At 36.3% G+C, this 16,019-nt stretch overlaps 1 protein-coding gene across 2 annotated transcripts in view; it reads left to right on the top strand.

Annotated features, from left to right (window-relative positions):
• FipoQ (F-box/LRR-repeat protein FipoQ) overlaps positions 1-14,970 on the top strand; it is a 30,462-nt gene extending 15,492 nt beyond the window's left edge. The window contains exons 1-8 of one of the 2 annotated variants that reach the window (XM_072531345.1): positions 1,633-1,866; positions 3,824-4,225; positions 7,136-7,369; positions 7,478-7,583; positions 7,807-8,015; positions 9,985-10,145; positions 12,427-12,630; positions 14,646-14,970. In XM_072531345.1, coding sequence (XP_072387446.1) covers positions 1,768-1,866; positions 3,824-4,225; positions 7,136-7,369; positions 7,478-7,583; positions 7,807-8,015; positions 9,985-10,145; positions 12,427-12,630; positions 14,646-14,781 — 1,551 coding nt within the window. In that variant the 5' untranslated portion in view covers positions 1,633-1,767 and the 3' untranslated portion in view covers positions 14,782-14,970. Of the gene's footprint in view, positions 1-1,632; positions 1,867-3,823; positions 4,226-7,135; positions 7,370-7,477; positions 7,584-7,806; positions 8,016-9,984; positions 10,146-12,426; positions 12,631-14,645 lie in introns of those variants that run through there. The other variant, XM_072531346.1, reaches the window with a different exon arrangement.
• Positions 14,971-16,019: the final 1,049 nt, after the last annotated feature.

The following is a 16,019-nucleotide window of genomic DNA, read 5'->3' as shown; positions in this document are numbered from 1 at the left end:
TATTTTATCTGGTAGTCCGGGGAAGAGATAATTTATTGGTCCACGGTTTAAGACATCTCCAGCTTCATTAAATTCAGTATAAGAATTTTCATTGTATAATAAATACGTTTGGCCGCTGTTTGTTTGAAACAAGGCATTTATTTTGGTTCTCGCAGGTATAGAAGGAAACATAAAACGTTTTTGAATTTTTAAATTTGGGAAAGATGCAGCGTAATACTGATTATTGCTTATAGATACTAAGTGTCCCTCGGAATTTTGAAAAACATGTGAAACGTGCGTAGACCTCAACTCTTTGGGGAGATAATCGGTAATTAATGAGATAATCAGGATGTTTTGGAAGGCGCATCTCATTTAAATCAAACTTCCATATATACGGGTCAGATCCAACGTACATTTGATAATTTGGAAATTGTGGAGATGTAGCTAGAAAGATGAAATCGGGATACTGAATTAGACATATGTTTTTAATTGCAGGTGTTTTTGGCGAATAGGCCCTGTTTTTTAGTGCAGGTGTTTTCGGTACATAGCTCCTGGTTTGCGAAATTGTTTGCGTAACTGGTGTTGTTGTTGGTATCGAAGAGGGAGCTTCTGTTTGTCCATATAGCATGCTCATTGCCTTTTTATCATCATCACCAAAACTTGGCACATCTTGTTGATACCAAGCATACATAATAGACGAATCACTAGTACTATGTTCCAGTCCGAGGGAATGTAGACGATAGTTAAGTTTAAAATTGTTTTTTTGTATTTTTTCACTATGTTAAATATATATTTTAATACAAAAGTATTACTTATACGTATTTTTCTTTTACTTTGTGGGATTGCTGTAACTTTGATAAAATGTATCAGTATATAAGTCCGACCCTGTATACAACTATAACTAGAAGATTAAATCTGAAATATCTTGCAACGAGCAGTATAAGCAGTGATTATGAGTATGGATATAATTCTTAATTACACTGTTATTTTTTCATTTTCTTATGTTATTATTTTATCAGTAAATACTTATTATTACAATTTAGAAACAACAGAATTTGTACTTTTCTTTTTTTTTGCACTAATAATTATATATTTTTTTAAATGAATATTAAAACCGTATTCTTGCTTGTCCTTGACAGTGCTTAAATATTGGGAGAATTTACCATTAACTTTCTCGGAACAACGGACCGTTTAGGTCAAAGATTTCATATCTAACTCATAACAGTCGAAAATTCGTCAACTTTTTTGTACTAAGTTTTCTTCCATTTCTCTATATAACAGAATTTGTATCGTTGACCTATTTATTTCGCCCTTTGTCCTTTCCACTTCATTTCTTGAATGCAAGCAATGTGTACTCCCATTCTTTTAAGCGCATCTACCAACCAAAATAACTTCTTAATTCTAAATATAGAGATATTTAGAATTAAACAGTTAAAATACAGTGACTAGGCTTTTCCACATCTTATATTTTGCAACGCCTTGTCTCCTTATTGATGACGAATACATTTCGGAAAATCCTCCACACTAGACATCTCGTCTACCCATCAAACACTTTACCAACACCCGAAAAAACCGAAAAATCCCCACCTTTTCCAATCCAAAGCTGCCGTCGACCTGCACCTTGATCTAAAAAGTCCCAAAATATTGTAACAGCGGCGTTCGTTTCACTATTTATAACCGGCGAGATGTGCCAAGTGTGTAAGTTGCGCCAACTTTGTTCGGCTGCTTGACATTCCTGCGAGCTTCCACCGCGTTTTTCCCAAAATTTGAGTAAATTGTGCCGAAAAAATGGACGTGTCCCCCGACGTTTGGGGCCAGTTGGCCCTGGAAGCCTCTCAAGTGTATTTGACCGATGGTACTGCTGCGAAAAGTCCGTTTGCTGGAACGGTAGGGCTCAAATTCTTTTCTAAAAATAGACTTTTGCTTGTGTTTGGTAGATATTTTTGTTTATTTGGCTGTTTAACAGGAATGAAAGTTGGTATTTTAAAACTTTCCATCCAATAAAAGAATATTTTGGAGTGTATTTATTAAACGTTGTGATTTATTGGTAATATTAGGGTTTAAAGCAGAAAATTATAAATATCGATTCCTCCTTATCTCAGTATTGTTTTGAAGCTAATTTCTCGTGGCATCTTAATATAATTTCCAATTTCTATTGGGAATGAGCCACAATTTATGTGGCTCATTCATTATATCAAAATACAAAATATTAATAAATTAACAAATTTTGTTTTTTGTTACTTGGTGAAAAATTCTTCTAATAATTTAATTTTATCTAACTCATTTATATTGACAATTCAGACATATATTATACATTTTAAAGTAGACGAATTTAGAATGATATTGCCAATGTTACTGAGTTGCGTTCCTGTGACGACTTTAACTTGAGAATATCCGTCAGAAAAATCATGGCATGTGCCTTGTCTTTAAAAAGACAACCACATGCAATGATGACAGTAAAACTCTTCTCTGTATATAGATGTGTACATTAATAACATTCTTTTTTACGCAGATGGCATGATTAAGTTTATCAAAGGAAAATATCTATACCTCCTAGTCTTCAGCAATGCATAACATCCTTTGAGCGCCGATCTATAATGTCTGGATACAATTTTTACCCAAACCAAACAAACTGAACATTATTCTCAAAAAGAAACATAACAAAGCTGCAATTACCATTAATATTTCTATACAATCAGAAACTAAACTGACTTCACATATAAATCTTCTGGGTATGATATTCGACGAACGTCTACCATGGAAAAATCATATCGAAAGACTTACCCTTTCATGCGAAAAGCGTAGGATTTCGAGACCTGATTTTTCTTCAATGGTGGGTTCTTGTATTGTTCTAAGATCGTAGAAAAGTTTCTCCAAGTATTCTTCCCATACCTTCTTTTTATCTTCTACGGTTATGGCAAGATTGCCTTCATCATCTGTTGTTTTTCCGCTGTTGCGTTTTCGGAACTTTCCAGCTATTTCCTGCACCTTTCGATGGATATTGAAGTTATCATATCAACTCTGATACTCCTGTATTTCTTGACATTGTTCTGTTTTTTGTTTCTCTTTGGCTTCTATTATCTTTCTTCTGACGATGGTATGTATTTTCTTATATTCTTGGAGATTTTCTTTGTTTTTTTTTTCTCTGATCCATAAGTTCAAGTATTTCATCGGTGATCCACGATTTTCGTTTCTCTGTATCTTTCTTCAGGTATTGTTCTTTTATTTCTCTCACTGTTTCTTGTATAATGGTCAGACTTTCCTCTATAGTTCCTGCATTTCTGCACCTTTGTATTGAGGTTTTCGCTCACCTTCAGTCGAACATTGGGATCTTTCAGTTTTCTATCATCATACTTCTTCATCGACTTTTTTTGTAACCATCTTCATTCTGACTTTAAAATTACCTACAACTGGTACATGATCAGAATTTATGTATGACAAGGGTATGTTTTGACAGATGTACAGCGGTTCCTATACCTCTTATTTACTAGCATGTAATCAATCTAATTTCTTCTGTGGAGATTTTCAGGTGTACAATTTCCTTGGGTGTAGCTTAAACCAGGTGTTCTTTATTACTAATTGATTTGCTTCCGCTAAAATCTCAAATGTATCTCCCCGATCGTTCCGGTGTCCTAGTCCAAATGGTCCAACTGTAGATGATGTTTTGCTGGCCCCAACTTTGGGCTTACACAGCTGCGCATTTACCTTCACTGGAAGTAAATGTAACTGAGCAAATAATATATAATGTACCTAAATTCATACTTTGTACACCTATTGTATTTTCTTTACCCCGCTAATGACCTTCTAAATAAAAAAAATAAAATAATTTTTTTTCACATTTTAGACAATAGAAAAACTTCCCGATAAAGTCCTCCTCCACATCTTCAGCTACTTAGCCCACAAGGAAATATGCCACATGGCAAGAGTCTGCAGACGATGGCGCCTCATCGCTTACGACACCAAACTGTGGAAAAACGTTTCTCTACGTCCAGAAATCTCCGGCCTTCACGTAGGTTCCCTGGAAGCTCTCTTGGCACTTGTGAGCATCAGATTTGGACCATCTCTGAGGTACATTGAGCTTCCAATAGAACTTATCACGCATACGGTGCTGCACGAGTTGGCGAATAAGTGTCCAAATTTGACTCATATGCTGCTGGATTTCTCTACTGCTATGCAGCTGCACGATTTCAGCGAATTGCAAGCGTTTCCTACTAAGTTGAAGTATTTGTGTATATGTTTATCAGAAGTAAGTATAAATGATTATGGTTTTTGACCATATTTGCTATATAAATTGAAGTCATCATCATCACCATTATTCGTCATCATCATACAGCGCTACAAACCCTTAGCTGACTGTGCAACTTTTTTCAACTTGGCTCAGTCTTTTATAAATCTGTAGTCACATGGATTGTTATTTTTTTTTTTTGAGATCTGATTAGATGTTGTTTCTCCATCGCATTCTTGGACAGTCAAGTGGTCATTTCCTGTGAACATCTCGTCCAAAACAAGTTTTTAGGTGTGAAATCTATCGTTGTGCCATTTTCATCTTAGATGTTGAAATTTAATTTTTTGGACAATATAATTATGATTATAAAGTTTTTTTATTTCTAAATTTGTTCTAATTCTATATTGATTTGTGGTCATATCGTGGTAAAGATGTCCAATTTCTTCTGTTGCTCCATCGATCTTATTGAAAATGTCTTTTACGGACAATATAGAGTTTCTCATGATGTCTTTTGCGTTTGCTAACCGAAGCTTGAGACCTTGAACCGTTAATAGTTTGGTTTTTATTTCAGTTGATCTTCACGGACTCCCACGTATTTTCTTCTTTGGAGTTGAAAAGTAGATAAAGCGTCACCTTCAGTCCATTTATTTGTTTCAAAGGTGCTGATTGCTGCTATCGCATTCTATACTTGTTTTTTCTTTACACTATCTTTTCTCTAGAAGCTAGCTGCCTTAGTATGAATAGTTGATTTATTGCGAATCTGTTTGCCTTAATCTGGGAGAATACCGGTTTGGTATTCTCCCAGAACTTTTCAGCATAAGATAACTTTTTTTTGTTTTCTGAGGGTAGAAATTTCTATAAACCGTACCAGGTTAACCCATCCCTAGGAATGGCTGGCGTATGTTGGATTCAGGGTAGAGGAGTACATCTTTCTCTTCTTCTTTCTTTTTAATTACTGTTTCTCTCCACTGTCCATATATTACACTCTAGCATTATGTGAGTAACAGTGTCGGAGTATTCGCAGTATAGGCATTTGTTTGTATCTGTCTTTCTGAACCTATGAAGATATTCCCTAAGATACGTCACGGGACAGCCATGTCCTGTGAGCACTTGCGTCAGGAGTAATCCAGTCGCCTGTGACCACAGTCCACCCAGTCTCTTAGGTTCGGGATCTGCATCTTGGTCCACTGGGCAACATCTTCTGTGTTCCACTCTTTTTGCCATCTTTCCATTGATCTTTTCCTTTTTTCTTTTTTATGGCTATTGTCAAATACTATCTTCTCTCATAGAGATGTCTCCTTTCTACTGCTAACACATGCAGAGGAACACATAGTCCACAAGGCAGTCCCAGATACAGTCCTGTAGGCTCATGCTACTCGCAACAGACTCGTTTTGTCTACTCGTATCATGAGCCCGTTGTAGGTCGGTATCTCTACCGCCTCATTCCTGACTGGTGCCGTGTAAGGCCCTCCTCCTTTCTACTTTGGGTCCTCCAATGTTATGCATCACTCCCCCTATCGCAGTGCTCCCCTCATGCGCCATATTGGTGTAATGCTACTACCAGATATTTGACGCATTTCTTTGATATCAGCCGTGCCCGTGCACATTGGGGGTCCATCCCTTGTCTTTTTCGTTTACCCTTTAGGATGATGCGCTACTATCAGCACAGCAAGATCATCCGCAAAAGCGAAGGGGATTATACCTTCTCCATATTCGCAGTTCATGACCTCGTTATATGCTAAGTTTCATATCATCGGACCCAAGACCGATCCCTGTGGGATTACATCCGTTAAGTCAACGAGCGTGCGTCTTCGCAACCATAATATTTCTCTCGGAAAGATATTCCGTCATCACATTCATCAGATATTTAGAACACTCCCTCTCCTCCAATGCTCGCATCACCTCTTTCCACTGCAAAGTGTTGAATGCATTTCTAGCATCGAAGAGCAGCAGAACCGCCCAGCTCTGTTCGTCCGCAATGTTGTACAATGCCTCGATTACACTCAAAATTGCGTCAATTATGCTTTTCCCATTGCAGAATCCGAAATGTTTTCGGGATAGGCCTCCTGATCTCTCAATCGTGTGGTGGATCCGCCTTCGCAGCATCCTCTCGTACAGCTTTTCGATGCATATGAGGAGGCGTATGGAGTGATATTTCTCCCCAGTTTTGGAAAGCAGTACCACCCTTGATGTCCTCCAAGCCTCAGGAAATCTCTGTGCTTCAAGCAATGCATTCATATGCTCAAAAGCCATCTAGGTTCCACGTGTCCTAGACCCTTTACCGCTTCGGGCGGTATCTGGTCTAGTCCGATGGACCTACGTGTCTTCTTCTTCTTATTGCGCCGTCTCATTTGGCAATTATAGTTTTGGAAACTGCTGCTTGAAAGATTTCTGTGGATAAGCGGTCAAACAGTCTCCTCAGGTCTTTCAGCCACGAGCTCTGCATCTACTTGTCTTAAGTGCATCTAATGCCTCGACTAATTCATCTATGATGAAGAGTACGGCCCGCTCAGTTCCCTCGTTCCTTTACACTCCATGTCAGCTGCCGGGCGGAAAAAGCTCTCGTGTTACCGTAAACTTTTTATCTAGTGGCATTTCGTATCCTATATCCTTGACCAAAGATGTACTTATCCAGCTTGTTACACAGTTCTATCCAATGCCGTATTTTTTATGTACGAATTTTTCTATAGAGTTCTTTCTTTCGTGCGCGATATTCTATTTAGACTTACTGGATTTGCTTGACGACAACAAAAATTATCCCTGCTCTGTCCTTTGCCCTCGTTATCCTTCTCGTCATGGCTATGCATTTATCTCTGAGCTCTTCGATGTTCGCTCTCCACCAGTATGGTATCCTGCTCACCTCTTTATATATATAAATCAATATAGTAAGATAAACAATATACTCACATAATCTTGTGCTTATTCTTACAGGTAATATTTATGGAAGGCTTCATGAGAAAAATCTACAACTTCATCAACGGTTTGGAGATTCTACACTTGATAGGAACTTATGAAAAAGTAGAGGAAGAAGAAGAAGAAATTTACGAAGTCATTAATGTACATAAATTAAAATCAGCAACTCCAAATCTCAGAGTCATCAATTTGTATGGCATAAACTTTGTAGATGACAGTCATATCGATGCATTCAGTTCAAACTGTATTCAGGTTGGTATAATATATATTTCAGTTATTTTAGTTAAAAAAATACTCTCCTGAAGATTCTTTTATAAGATAAACTTTATTGAAGACTTTTTTTTTATCTGATTTTTTTAGCTGGAATGTCTGGCTGTAAATTACTGCAATAAAGTAACAGGATCAACTTTGAAAACATTATTCCAACGCAGTAGAAGATTGAAATGTTTGTTAATGAATGGAACCAGTAAGTATTAAAAAATTCACGTATTGTTTAGTATTTAAATTACTGTTTTTCTTGGAATAAGCCACAATTTTGCTTTAAAATTAAGTTTCTTTGACGTTTCAATTTCCACTTCGGAAATCGTTCTCAAAATACAACAACGCCACAATTAAATAGCTTCAGAACAATATTGTTTAGTATTTTGTACAAATAATCCTGTGGTATGACCAATTGATCCGTGTTTTAGACCTGCAAAGTGACTATCTTATGCAAGTGGAATGGGAAAAATGTTCTGTGCAAGAACTTGACATTACTGCTACAGATTTATCAACGGAAGCCTTGCAAGATATGTTGACAAGGATACCAGGACTAAGATTCTTAAGCGCTGGACAATTAAATGGTTTTAACGATTTAGTATTGAAGTCTTGGATGGAATCTGGAACTTCAAGAAACCTGGTAAGTTTCTTTCACCAAATCAAACTTATTGGGTTTTTTGGTTTCACATGCAATTCTTTTAATATCATTGAGCTTTAGTGATTTGTATCTATTTATTAACTTTTGCCCTCTTCCTCCTCATTCCCTGAGCCCTTGTCAGGGTGTGGTGACACTCTAAATATTATTAGCTTCGGCTGCTCATCCGATCCTGTGCCATATGGACGGCTTCATGTAAGGATTTTCCCACCAGAGTCTTCATTTGACCTGCCTTTCACGTTAGAGATCTTCATTTTGGTCTTAGGCCTCCTACCTTTCCTTCTACTATCCATACTTCCAGAATGCCCGTTCTTCTAGCCAGCCATGAGTGGCACGCATCCAGTTATTGCAAACACGCTTTAGGTTGTCAGAATCAGAATGACAGATGATTATAAATACAGGTTAAGTAGAACAGGTTACGGTGCCGAAGCACATGGTAGAAATGTGCAATGTCTTAATATTAAGTAAGTAGTATGTATTAATATTAAGTATAAAATAAAGCCAACGAACAAAAAGTTTAAGAGTTTTAATCTAGAGTCTGACACCTAACTCACTTCTTTTTTGTCCCGTTTTGTATGCAATATGTACTACTACTAAGGATTTCCGCAGTTTTCACTGTCTTCCTTCACTCAACCGTTTTCTCCAATTTTCCCTGTCATTCCAGTCTCCATCTCGCAGGGTTCTTTTCTCCATAGCCTCGTCGATTTCATCTCTGAATGACCTTCGGGGTCTTCCTGTCTTTCTTCTTCCAATCGGGCTCCATTCTGTGATTTTGTTTATCCAGCGTCCTCTGCCCGCTCTTCTGACGTGGCCGTACCAGGATAGTCTCTTCTCCTCTATATAGTCGATTATGTCCGATTGCACTCCCATTCTCCGCTTAATCTCTGCGTTTTCAATTCTGTCTCTTTTTGTAAGTCTACAGCTTCTCCTCAGGAACTCCCTTTCTACTGCTCTTATTCTACCTCTATTTCTCTTGTTTATTGTCCAGTTTTCGGACCCATATGTCAGGATACTTCTTGTCAGGGTATTATATATTCTCTTTTTTGTCTTTATCGTAATGTTCTTATCCCACAACACTGAGTTTAGTTGTCTTATACAGTTTCTTGTTTGTCTCAGTCTGTTGTTTATATCTTCTTCTGGTTCGATATTATGGTTCCTAAATACTTGAATTTATCTGTTCCATTTATTTGTCTTCCCTCGTCTATCTCTAGGTTTCTCATATCCTTGTTTTCTGTTGTTAGGTATTCGGTTTTCTCTAAGTTTATTTCCATTCCGTTGTTTTTATATTCTCCTTCTAGTTTTCTGAGCATAAAGCTGAGATCTTCTTCATCTTGTGCGATGACTACTTGATCGTCGGCAAAACTTAAGGTGTATAGGTATTCGTCTCTTACTGGTATGCCCATTCCTTCGCACTTTCTCCTCCATGGTTTGAGTGTCTTTTCCAAGAATATTTTAAACAGAGTAGGGGACGTAGCACAGCCTTGTAGAAGTCCTTTTGTCGTCTTAAATGGATTGTAGGTTTTATTTCCACATTTAATAGCTACTTTGTTTTCTTTGTATAGTGCTTTAACTGCTTTTATTAGTGTTTGTCGGATTCCGAGATCATTCATTGCTTCCCATAATTTGACTCTAGGTATTGAGTCATATGCTTTCTTTAGATCAACAAAGGCCAGATGGGCCGGTCTACCTTTTACCATTTTCTTCTCTATCAGTTGTTCTAATGTGTACGTATGATCTAGGCATGATTTTCCTACTGTGAACCCTGCTTGGTCTTCTCCAATTTTTCCTATTATTTCAGTTTCTAGTTTTTCTTTAATAATTTTCCCGTAAAGTCTACCTACCGACGATATTATACTATATGCAATATGTATCTTTCCATTTATCTTCACGCATTAATAATTTTTAAAAGAATACAAGCGAAAAAAATAATCGACATTTTATTGCTTTTTTCTAGATAGCATTGGATTTGGACAGCTCTGATAATCTAACAGAAGAAGCTATTTACAAATTTTTGTGTAAACATGGACAACAATTGCTGGGATTAGGTCTCTCTGGAATGACCCATATCACAGATTCTTTATGGCAATCAGTATTACCAATTCTCACCAACGCTAAGTAAGTAGTGAATTTTTGATATTTCATCACCAAAACATCTTTTTTGTTAACTTTTATCCATTCCATTATTGGCTACGAAACGCAAAAATGTGCTCAATGTATCTTTAGGAGGGACGAAACCAGTGATTACTGGATTACCAGTTAAACCGTAAACACAGGTATATACTGGATGATGTCGTTCCGCTTAAAAACTAACATGTATTCCACAAGCACCTGGACCTTTACGTTTATAACATATACAAGCCTTATTAGTAGGATAGTTATCATCGACTATACATTCGTATCCACGACAAGCGCTTGGTCCTATTGGATCGCCTCCAAATCTTTAGGGCATTTACATAATTAATTGTTTTCTGGTGTTATTACATTGAGCACTTGGTCCACACGGACTTTGTATGTATGGTGCAGCGGATTGTAGTCTACAATCATTATAAGGATTGCCAGAAAAACTTGTCCGCATCAACCTTTTTCCGTGGTTGGTGATGTAACAATCATATTGCTAGTCGCTTCATTCGCGTTCCCAGTCTCCGTCTCCAAATTGTCCGATCTTGTTTCGTTCAGAGGATTGCCAGAGGAATACTCGTTTCGGCTACCTTGATTCATCCATCCTAAGTAAATGATCAAACTATCTAAGAATTTTTTTCTTGATACGCTCAACGATTGTATCTGGTTTTTTCGTTGCTATTCTAGAAATTCTGGTAGATCATCGCAAGTAGTCTATTTCGACTGCTTTAAGTCGTTCTGTTATTGTCCAAATAGAGTTGAGTGCACCTATGACATTTCGCGCACCTTGAAACCGGAACTTCATATTTTTGATACATCTACCTTCCTCATCAACTACAACATCAAGGTACTTAAACTTTTCCACTTGTTTTACTGACTAACTTCTAGTCCCCATTTGCTATATTCTCTATGCAGTGTTGTCAGCATTAACTCTTCTTCTTCTTCGTCTAGCCATTCACGTCCACATCTGAACATAAGCCTCTTCAAGTCTTCCTTTCCATTGTTTTTTATTGTACGCTACTGGTAGCCAATTTTTCCCGGCAGTCCTTTTCAGATCATCTGTACATCTCATAGGAGGTCTGCCTCTGGGTCTTTTGTGTTGGTATGGTCTCCATAAACTCTATATCAAAAGAATTCTAGGCCATCACTGTCTGGCCGTCTGCAAAACTAAAAGTAAAGGGATGAGGTTTATTGATAGGTATATCCATTCCTTGATAGGAGTGTTTCCAATTCCTCAGGCCTATGTCTACATATTGCTTCCACATGTTTCGATTTAATTTGAGTCTCTTACCACTCCCTAACACGTGTTTCTGGGTCTACCCGTCATCAGAGAGAGTTTGTAAGAAGACTCAAACTAAATCAAAACGCACCGACTACTCTGGCAATTATAGGAAAAATAATTACCAGAGTATGCTACTACAGACCTCTAGTGACGAAAGATGAAGTTAAATGTGTCGATAGCAATTAAAGTAAACTGTATACCCAAGCTTAATCAAGTCATTCAGAGTGATGCTGGGAATATTTATATTCCACTATGCATCAACAATTTACCCATATAAATTACCATCATTCTTGTACTCATTGCGTCGAGTAAGGACGATAAAAAATATACGATATACGATTCGCGTATCGTGTATATACGAAGCTAGAAGAATAGGAACTGAAGTTGAAATAATATTACTATCAAAAGAAGAAAACTTGAGTACTTAGGACATCTGATGAGAGGGTAAAAATACTCATTATTGCAGCTTATTATGCAAGGCAAAAGAAGAAAGAACTATTTAGAGCGGCAGTCAACAGGGTCCGTATAGTCATGATGATTTCCAACCTTCGATAGAAGATGGATCTTGAAGAAGTAAGTTACCCTGTTATACATAAGATACGTTGTTTGTGTAGTTTTTTCCTGGATTTTTAAAGGTTAATTTTAGGCTCAATGCAATTTCTAAAATGATTTTCATTAGTACCAACTGGATAGAAGCAAATAGGTTCGCGTAAAGTGTCACAATAAGAGCTATAACCACAAGGGTTCGGGTTCGGTTCGTATGGATTTTTTGGCTTCCATGCATCCTCTTTTAGTGTTTGGACTTTCAATATTGGGCAAAATCGATATTAAGACAGCACATTGGGCGTTAGGACCGCAAGGGTTGATTGAAATACGAGGATCTGCGTTTTCTATGAAAGCGACTCGAATAACTAATTAACCAAATGACTTTACTTTGTATATTTTTAGCATTTCTCTTATGATAGTAAACACGATCAACCAATTGAAATGTTTTAGGATTTTGGTGATGGGAACACAGGAAAGACTGGGAGTGAACATCCTCGCGGATCAACTCATGGATAGTATAGCCAGAAACTGCTTAAACTTGGAGAGACTAGAGCTGAGATGGGATCCGGACAATCTAAGATTTTCAGACAAGAGTCAAAAGGCTATTGATACGTTACGCGTGAAATGTTTGAAGCTGAAGTGCCTATGTTTAAGGTAAGTCTAGTATTATTAATCTTCTATACTATACAGTGTGTCCGTAAAGTATGGAATAAATTCGATATTTCCTAAATGAAAAGCCTTTTTACAAAAATCTTAAATACGCCGATTTTTAAGTTTAATGTTTTATATTTTACAATAAAATTTCATTATAAAAGGTGATACACGTGATGGTGATATTAAGGTGATAACGTCATCGGCTCTTTTTAAATGTAACATCCTGTATTTAGGACATTTATAGATCGATAAAAATGAGCTGATTCCAAAAAAGTATAATACTCGGGTCTAATGGATATAATTTCAAAGATATGCGCTTATAAAATAAATTATTTATGATCAATTGCAAAAAAGTAGCCTACTACTAGTTTTTAGTGAAATGTAATTATTTTTAGTAATGTTCAATAACAATAACGTAGTACAATAATTGCATTAATTCGTGAATGGTCTGTATTATTGCTTAGAATTAATTTGAAGTAGAAATGAATTTGAGTGTAAAGCAAAAAATTGAAATACTCATGATGATTGGGTATGGAGACAAATCGCGAACTCAGATGGAAGTGTGTAATTTATTTAATGATAAATAATCAGAAAGACCCAGAACGCAGTCAACAGTAAGTAAGATTGAAAAGAAATTTCGAGAAACTGGTACGGTTGAAAATACACGCAAATCAGGTCGTCCCTCTGTAAATTATGATACAACATTAGATGTTCTACTTACTTTTCAAGAAGATGCGCACACTTCTATTCGTAAGGTTAGTCGTGATTTCGATGTTTGCAAAACAATGGTACACAAGGTAATATCACTTGAAAAATGGCACCCCTTTAGATGCACACTTGTACAGGAATTAAACGAGGATTTTCCAAATAAAAGAATACAATTTTGCGAAAGAATGATAGATAACTGCCACCGAAACCCTCTCTTTGTTCAAAATATTATTTTTTATGATTACTCTACAGTCATATTAAATGGCGAGGTCGACCGTCAGAATTGTAGATACTGGGCAAAAGAAACCCCCAATTGGATGCGGGAACATCATCACACACAATATCCGCAAAAGGTAAACGTATGGGCTGGCATTGTAAGAAATAGAATCAGCGGACCCTACTTTTTCGAAGGTAATTTAAACGGACCAGCATACATTCAGCTTTTAAGGAGGTATCTCGTACCTACTTTAGTTAATTTATTCCCCAGTACAATTAATCCTGGAGGTTCTCATGAAAGTTGGTTTCAACAAGATGGTGTGCCTCCGCATTATGCTGTAGATGTTCGAAGGTACTTAAACAAAATTTGTTCGAACAGGCGGATTGGAAGACGTCGACATATTGAATCGTCGGCCCGCAAGGTCGCCAGACCTCAATCCTTTGGATTATTTTATGTGGGATCATTTGAAGCATGTTATTTATATAACGAAACTTGCAAATATTGAAGACTTAAAAACAAGAATTTGTAAAGAAATAAACAATATTTCTCAAGAATCCATAAACAAGGTTCTACAAGAATTTGTACGTTTGGATTACTGTCAAATACAACAAGGACTACAATTCGAACATTCAAGATAAAGTCTATTAATTACTGGATTACTTTTAAGTTATTTATTATAATTTATTAATATTAGAAATCAATAAAAATTAATTTTCTAAGCGCATATCTTTCAAATTATATCCGTAAAAATGTCCTAAAATACAGGCTGTTACATTTAAAAAAAGAGCCGATGACATCATCACTGTAATGCGTATCATTAAACATTAAACTTAATAAAAATCGGTGTTTTAGATTTTTTTAAAAAAGCTTTTCATTTAGGAAATATCGAACTTATTCCATACTTTACGGACACACTGTATAAATATATTAAGTTCTCCCAACTTACCTGCATTAATAAATTCATGATTGTTTGCTTATTTCGTTTAATAAATACAGTCCAATTCCGTTTATCCATGTTATCAAGGAAACTTGTTGTTTGTCTTCCTCTTCTTTTCCTTTAACATTTCTCTAACTTCTTGTTCATTTTTAGTGACGGCAGATACTACGAAGTGGTCAAAGCCAACTTCGAGAGAGCCGACAGGATGACAGTAGTACGCACTCTCACCAACTGCAGGATCTCCAACTACTACCTCCTGTCTAACTACAAGGATCTGATTTTTAACTAATAAAGACACAGGAAATAATTTAAAATATTTTTTATTTATGATCTATAATAAGTTAATGATAGTTTCTAAATGTGTAATAGCAGGTTGCTGTTGCTTTTATATTTATTTATTATTTGTCGATTCATAAAACGAAGGAGAAGGCAATGGTGACGATTATGTTACAATTAGAAAATAAAAGAATTACTTGTTTTTTTTTTCATTTTAATTCAATCAAATTCAATAATACTGCTTAATTCAATAACTAGTAAGTTCAGAAGATGACTCCAAGTATGAAGTGGAAAACTCGACGCTAACATTCCCTAAAAGCAAATTAATTTCCATATTAATTTGTCTCGTTAAAGTAAGGTATTACAACTTTCATGTCACCAGGATAAGACCGAATAACACACGAGCTTCTAAAACACGGAGAAGAAAGTATAACCCTAAAGATGACAAAACTTATACAAAACTAATATTGCACTGCAAGACACCAGACGCATGTAGAAACATCATAATGATACCAATGTCAATCAAGAAAGGAGATAAAGAAGATCCCAACAATTATAGAGGTATAAATCTAATAAGCACCGCGCTTAAGCTTACCACAAAAGTCCTAACCAACAAAATCAATAAACTAACAACTTTATCAGATGAACAACAAGGATTCAGATTCGGAAGATCCTGCGTAGACGCCGTATTTGTACTGACAAATCACAGAAAAGGCCATCGAGTACAATATAGCAGCATATCTATGTTTTATAGACACTAAGTAGTCTTAAAACACTTAAAAAAACACTAAGTAAAATCAGCTGTACGCCTTCAAGTATTTGTTATCACCTATCCCTCATATACCTTTTAAAACCTGTATTTACATTTTTTCAGCTTTTCTTCCTATCCCTCATATACCTTTTAAAACCTTCAAAAACCTGTATTTACATTTTTTCAGCTTTTCTTCCTATCCCTCATATACCTTTTAAAACCTTCAAAAACCTGTATTTACATTTTTTCAGCTTTTCTTCCTTTACTGGCCTAATCTCAGAACTGCATACAAGTAAGAAAGTTGGAAAAATGGTAAATGTGACAAAAGAGATTATTAAATTTGACATGAAACTTGGAAAATCCATTAGTATGGCACTTTTGTGTAGTTTAAAACACTTTCGCTACGGAACTTTATTTCAAAAAGTTCTCCTGTGCGGAATGAAGTTTTGACAGCAAATGCAATACGCAGCTATCACCAAATGGCACCACCCATACAGACC

The sequence above is a fragment of the Diabrotica undecimpunctata genome, chromosome 5, assembly GCF_040954645.1.
Source record: "Diabrotica undecimpunctata isolate CICGRU chromosome 5, icDiaUnde3, whole genome shotgun sequence".
Lineage (NCBI taxonomy): Eukaryota > Metazoa > Arthropoda > Insecta > Coleoptera > Chrysomelidae > Diabrotica > Diabrotica undecimpunctata.
This window is presented reverse-complemented; position numbering and strand designations above follow the sequence as displayed.